The sequence below is a fragment of the Thalassophryne amazonica genome, chromosome 16 (assembly GCF_902500255.1).
Source record: "Thalassophryne amazonica chromosome 16, fThaAma1.1, whole genome shotgun sequence".
Taxonomy (NCBI): Eukaryota; Metazoa; Chordata; class Actinopteri; order Batrachoidiformes; family Batrachoididae; genus Thalassophryne; species Thalassophryne amazonica.
This window is the reverse complement of record NC_047118.1, coordinates 22,607,957-22,614,998: the sequence shown is the minus strand read 5'-3', so window position 1 is coordinate 22,614,998 and position 7,042 is coordinate 22,607,957. Positions and strand designations below refer to the sequence as shown.

The 7,042-nt window shown below is 40.0% G+C and overlaps 1 protein-coding gene across 3 annotated transcripts; it reads left to right on the top strand.

Annotated features, from left to right (window-relative positions):
• The first annotated feature begins 248 nt into the window (after window positions 1-248).
• LOC117528152 lies at window positions 249-7,042 on the top strand. 3 transcript variants are annotated; one of them, XM_034190728.1, is made up of 6 exons: window positions 249-390; window positions 464-541; window positions 673-705; window positions 6,433-6,519; window positions 6,604-6,701; window positions 6,806-7,042. In XM_034190728.1, exons 1-6 carry the CDS (start codon window positions 271-273, stop codon window positions 7,005-7,007), a joined length of 618 nt encoding a protein of 205 aa, XP_034046619.1. In that variant the 5' UTR covers window positions 249-270; the 3' UTR covers window positions 7,008-7,042. The 3 variants fall into 3 exon arrangements, with proteins under 3 accessions (XP_034046619.1, XP_034046618.1, XP_034046620.1); XM_034190727.1 differs by having other exon boundaries at window positions 6,785-7,042; XM_034190729.1 differs by lacking the exon at window positions 673-705 and having other exon boundaries at window positions 6,785-7,042.

The following is a 7,042-nucleotide window of genomic DNA, read 5'->3' as shown; positions in this document are numbered from 1 at the left end:
AAAACTATGGACGTCTTTCAGTCTTTTTTCCAGCATTTACAATAAACTGTATGATTTGGCACACCTGTTTGTTCTTATTGGCTAAGATATCAGCTGTTGACCTACAGTGTTGGGGGGGGTAAATAAATTTCTACTAGGTGATGTGGTTTGTTTGCTGAATCGTTTAATATTTAGTTTTGATTGTGCAGCTCTAAGGTGAGTAATGTGAGTAAGTGGAACATGAATGAGGCAAAATAGAGAGGTGATGTGAGATGGTTTGAACAGCCGCTAATGAGGAAGTCGTACAGCGTACATAGACTTAAAATCTCACTAAAATTCAAAGGCAACATGTCAACAGACAGGACAAAGTTACTGTTTGAAGGCTTCCTGCAGAAAAGAAAAGACACAATGGTGAGATATAAACTTTTTTTTTATGGACACCAGTTCAGACAGGGTTATTGTAACATCGATATTCTTTATGCAGAAAATAAGGTGGGTGACGTATTGGTTCAGGCTTCAAAACACAACATTGTTCTTTTACACCAAGAAGAATGGCAGTGCTGTAAGTACACATTTTGCTGTGATGTATAACATTACACTTATTGTCAGATAAAGATGTTTATAATGTCATAAAGTAAATTTTGATTGTTTACGCAGTGATTTCAACAATGTTAAAAGTTGTTCTCTTCACAGCTGCATTTGAGAGGATATTACTACATTTACACAGTAAGTCCATGGGTGTTTATTAGTTTTTAAAACTAAATTGTCATTTAATATCGAATAAAAGTCAGCAGCATCTATATTATAATAGCCAAGTGGCCTCTCTCTGTGTGTGTGTGCGTGTGTGTGGCTGGCTGGCTGGCTTCAATCACGGACAAATGGGAGAGCTGACATTTGTGGTTTGGTATGTTCATGTATTTTGTGTGAAGGATGAATGCTGCAAAAAGTTGATAGGACTAATATTTTTGGAGAAATTAGTGATAACTGAACAATGGACATTGTGCTGGAATGCACCATGGGAGTTTGGGGGTTTTAAATGTGGTTCATGTTAGTTTAACAGTGTTATTGTTACTGATTTATTATTTTTGTCGTTCAGTTGGTTTAATCAGTTTAGCTAAGTGTCATGTTACCGTGAGTGAAAACTAGTGTGTTTGATGTTTTCCGCCACTGTCTCTGTGGGTATGTAAAAATAAAAGCACCTGTTTGCGGCAGAATGTAGAAAATCTCTGTCTGCATGTGTGTATAACTTTGATCATGGACAAACTGGAGAGAGCTGACATTTGCCGTTTGGTATGCTTATATATTTTGTGTCAAGGATGAACATTGCCAAAATGGAACATTGATAGGACTAATTTTTGGAGCAACTAAGGATATTAGCTAACAATACTGAACAATGGATGTTGACAATTACATTGTGGACTTGCACACCATTCCAGCAGGGTGCAGTAAATTATCTATATACGAGGTCTGTCCATAAAGTATAGGACCTTTTAATTTTTTTCAAAAACTATATGGATTTCATTCATATGTTTTAACGTCAGACATGCTTGAACCCTCGTGCGCATGCGTGAGTTTTTCCACGCCTGTCGGTGACGTCATTCGCCTGTGAGCACTCCTTGTGGGAGGAGTCGTCCAGCCCCTCGTCGGAATTCCTTTGTCTGAGAAGTTGCTGAGAGACTGGCGCTTTGTTTGATCAAAATTTTTTCTAAACCTGTGAGACACATCGAAGTGGACACGGTTCGAAAAATTAAGCTGGTTTTCAGTGAAAATTTTAACGGCTGATGAGAGATTTTGAGGTGATACTGTCGCTTTAAGGACTTCCCACGGTGCGAGACGTTGCGCAGCGCTCTCAGGCGCCATCATCAGCCTGTTTCAAGCTGAAAACCTCCACATTTCAGGCTCTATTGATCCAGGACGTCGTGAGAGAACAGACGTTTCAGAAGAAGTCGGTTTCAGCATTTTATCCGGATATTCCACTGTTAAAGATTTTTTTAATGAAAGACGTGCGGACGGGTCCGCGCATCGGGACGCAGCCGGCGCGGTGCGGCGGCACAGGAAAAACACCTCCGTGTTGATAACCATTTGTAAAATCCAGGCGGCTTTTGATGGCTTTCAGTGGAGTGAGTATATGAGAAATTGTTTAAGAGCTGGACATGTTCCAACTTGTCCTTAAGGCTTCCAACGGAGGTGTTTTTCCTGTGGCGGAGCGTCGCGGCGGCTGCGAGCCGACGCTGCAATCCGCCCGCACGTCTTTCATTAAAAAAATCTCCTTTAACAGTGGAATATCCGGATAAAATGCTGAAACCGACTTCTTCTGAAACTTCTCTGTTCTCTCACGACGTCCTGGATCAATAGAGCCTGAAATGTGGAGGTTTTCAGCTTGAAACAGGCTGATGATGGTGCCTGGGAGCGCTGAGCGACGTCCTGCTGCGTGGGAAGTCCTTAAAGCGACAGTATCACCTCAAAATCTCTCATCAACCGTTAAAATTTTCACTGAAAACCAGCTTAATTTTTCGAACCGTGTCCACTTCGATGTGCCTCACAGGTTTAGAAAAAATTTTGATCAAACAAAGCGCCAGTCTCTCAGCAACTTCTCAGACAAAGGAATTCCGACGAGGGGCTGGACGACTCCTCCCACAAGGAGTGCTCACAGGCGAATGACGTCACCGACAGGCGTGGAAAAACTCACGCATGCGCACGAGGGTTCAAGCATGTCTGACGTTAAAACATATGAATGAAATCCATATAGTTTTTGAAAAAAATTAAAAGGACCTATACTTTATGGACAGACCTCGTATTAAAAGCGTGCGTGTGTGATTTTATTTAGTAAGTTCAGTGTAAGTACATAATATAATTGTAAATACATTAATAATAGTAAAAATAAAATCCAATAATAATGTGAATATGATAAGAACCTAAACAATGTATAAATACATAAGACAGTAAATTAACAACAAAAAAATGTAATTAACAGGAAATAAAAGGGTTGAGTTCTTCTAAATATTTGCGGTCTAAGGTTCTAAAACATTCTGGACTCGCGCGCCAGTCCAACTCATTAGAGAAACTGCATAATTTATTACCACACTTGAAAATGCTACCTATTTGATAAACACTACCCAATCTAGAGCACATGGATCCTGCTCAAGTGGCTCTTTAGATGTTCAACCACACTCAGAACAACCAAATGGTTTACAGTAGTGTTCAGAATAATAGTAGTGCTATGTGACTAAAAAGTTTAATCCAGGTTTTGATTATACTTCTTATTGTTACATGGGAAACAAGGTACCAGCAGATTCAGTAGATTCTCACAAATCCAACAAGACCAAGCATTCATGATATGCACACTCTTAAGGTTATGAAATTGGGCTATTAGTAAAAAAAAAAAAAGTAGAAAGGGGGTGTTCACAATAATAGTAGTGTGGCATTCGGTCAGTGAGTTCGTCAATTTTGTGGAACAAACAGGTGTGAATCAGGTGTCCCCTCTTTAAGGATGAAGCCAGCACCTGTTGAACATGCTTTTCTCTTTGAAAGCCTGAGGAAAATGGGACGTTCAAGACATTGTTCAGAAGAACAGCATAGTTTGATTAAAAAGTTGATTGGAGAGCGGAAAACTTATACGCAGGTGCAAAAAATTATAGGCTGTTCATCTACAATGATCTCCAATGCTTTAAAATGGACAAAAAAAAAAAAAAAAAAACCAGACGTGTGGAAGAAAATGGAAAACCATCAAAATGGATAGAAGAATAACCAGAATGGCAAAGGCTCACCCATTGATCAGCTCCAGGATGATCAAAGACAGTCTGGAGTTACCTGTAAGTGCTGTGACAGAAGACGCCTGTGTAAAGCTAATTTATTTGCAAGAATCCCCCACAAAGTCCCTCTGTTAAATAAAAGACATGTGCAGAAGAGGTCACAATGTGCCAAAGAACACATCAACTGGCCTAAAGAGAAATGGAGGAATATTTTGTGGACTGATGAGAGTAAAATTGTTCTTTTTGGGTCCAAGGGCCGCAGACAGTTTGTGAGACGACCCCCAAACTCTGAATTCAAGCCACAGTTCACAGTGAAGACAGTGAAGCATGGTGATGCAAGCATCATGATATGGGCATGTTTCTCCTACTATGGTGTTGGGCCTATATATCGCATACCAGGTATCATGGATCAGTTTGGATATGTCAGAATAATTAAAGAGGTCATGCCCTTGAAATGGGTGTTTCAACAAGACAATGACCCCAAGTACACTAGTAAACAAGCAAAATCTTGGTTCCAAACCAACAAAATTAATGCCTCGCAGATGTGAAGAAATCATGAAAAACTGTGGTTATACAACTAAATACTAGTTTAGTGATTCACAGGATTGCTAAAAAAGCAGTTTGAACATAATAGTTTTGAGTTTGTAGTGTCAATAGCAGATGCTACTATTATTGTGAACACCCCCTTTTCTACTTTTTTTTTTTTTTTTTTTACTAATAGCCCAATTTCATAGCCTTAAGAGTGTGCATATCATGAATGCTTGGTCTTGTTGGATTTGTGAGAATCTACTGAATCTACTGGTACCTTGTTTCCCATGTAACAATAAGAAATATACTCAAAACCTGGATTAATCTTTTTAGTCACATAGCACTACTGTATATATTATTCTGAACACTACTGTATGTCTTGAATTTCCTTCTAATAGAGTGCAGTGGGCCCCAGACATGGGGTCTAAAGTTGCACCCTTAACATTACTGGCGTTGTATCCGAGGACTCTCTTCAAGATGGTGACCTATCCTCTCCTGAAATACTGCCTTTGATCTCCTGCACCACTTCTCATGTCTTGAGTAAGCGAAGCACTGAAAGATCTTTTTCGTCTCCCTGGTAGACCAATTTACAATAATATAGTTTCATTGGTTTCTTTTGGCCCTTTGATGTTGTTGTTGCTGGGATCCAGGATCAGAACTATGCTGATCTGGTGGATGACCCAGCCGAATGCTGCCACAGGAGAGATGTCTCCCTGCAGCACTGGGAGGAGTTGCACCATTGCTTTCTTCACACACACTGGTGCCTAGGCGTTTTGTGGAGTTTTTAGCCGGGGTTTGTGTTCTTTGAAATATCCTCATATCAAGATCTCTCCTGGCAAACCCCTTCACAGTGAGATCAAGAACACTTTGGGCTAGTGTCCAGTAGGAACTCCAACCCACCAACATAGGAAAGTGACACAGCAGGCCTGTCAGGTGTGATTGATCTGTATGTTTTTTCAGAAAGAATTCACAAGAGTAAGTTGTTGTTTGTCTTCCAGTTGCTCCAGTTTTTATTTGAGGTCACCACAGCAGATCCAGTACAGATCCATATTGGGATTTTGTGGAAATGTTTACACCAGATACCCATCTTGACATTACTTTAGTTTTAGCTGGAGAAACGCACACAGCTCCTGGTCTGCCATCTTCCATCCAAAGACTAACCAGGTCCTACCCTGCCTGACCTTTGAAATCTGATGGGACCAGGTGTGCAGAGCAGCTACTTATGTTTCCTAATACTTGGTACTATGTAAATAATGTCTTAATCATGTGTGTTTATTCATGTTAGATGTTGGCAGACAGGTTGTAAAAGCTGCTCACATTTACCAAAGCATATTTACCAGGCAACGGTATCATGAATCGATACAAGATTTAGTTGATTCACTTGAACTAGCAAAACATTTATCTTAATGTTTCCCCAAATTCCAACACAATACAACAAATTTCCTTTTTGGCTGTTGTCTATCAACTCTGAATATATAACACCCAAAATGTTTGAATTTATTTGATTCAAATGTTTTGAACATTAAAATTATTTCAGTGAAGTTACTTTATTAATATGAACTAATTGAAGGAATTTTGCATTTATTCACAAATTATTAAAGTTGACTGAAAAATTTACTTCCATCAAGGAGGTTATATTTTCATTGCCATTTGCTTGTTAATCAGTAGTACAAAACATTAAAAATTTCAATGAAGTTTGGAAGAGTTTTTTTTGTGTGTGTGTGTATAGATCCTCTTTCATCATGATTTCTTTCATCCTGCTTTAGATCTTTGACCTTCATTACGATGATGCTGAGCCTGCCTTTGATCCTACTTACATCTATCCTAATGACAGGATCAAAGGAATGACCCTCTCATAAAGAAAAAGTGACAAAAAGAAAAATGTCAACAGAAACGATGTTGAATTTATTGGAATGAAGTAGCACCAACTTTATCTGGCTTTTTTTCACTCTTTTGTGGTGTAAACGTTGCATCCAACATGTTGGTTCCAGTGGATTGATTACTGACTACTGATTTACATCACTCCCCAAATTGATCCCATTCCCAGAAATGGGAGGTTTAATGTGAAAATGAAAGTGCTGCAGCTCATCAATCATTAAGTTATTTATTCATCTTTATATTTGCTGTGATAGCAAAATGTGGTACATGTCTGTCTGGCTGTGTGTAAACCCAGGTGCAGTCGGTACGAGAGGTGCAGCAAGTCAGCAGCAAGCGCTTTTTGTTTGAGATCATCATGACCAACGGGAAGAGAAAAGTGCTGGTGAGTTAACAGTCGTTTGCATTCAGGTTATGAGCAGCCTGATGGTTTCACTTCTAATGATTTTTTTTTTGTGTGTGTGTGTAGGCAGCAGAGTCAGCTGCTGACAGGAACGAGTGGATAGAACACCTGTGGCGAGCCATGCGTCTGTCCAGCTGTGGAGCCTCAGAACCTGAAAACTCAAAGTAAAAAGCAGCTGCACCTCGGGTTGGTTTCTCTGAGCCACATGGTGTCCTGCCTCTGACCGTGCGCTCTCTCTCTCCCGCAGGTCGGAGGGAAAACTACACAGCACAACAAACTGGTACTCACAGGGTGACAATGCAACTGTTTCGCCACCTCCTCAACTCCTCTCCTCTTTCACTTCTCCTGACCACAGCCACCGTGAAGAGGAAACCTCATCTCCTAACCTGTACGAGGAGGTGAAGGAGGAGCCCACCTACCAAAACACAGCAGACATTTTTGAATGTCTGCGTCACCATGATAAAGGTTAAAGACTTTCAATATATGAACCTTTTATAAATGTGTT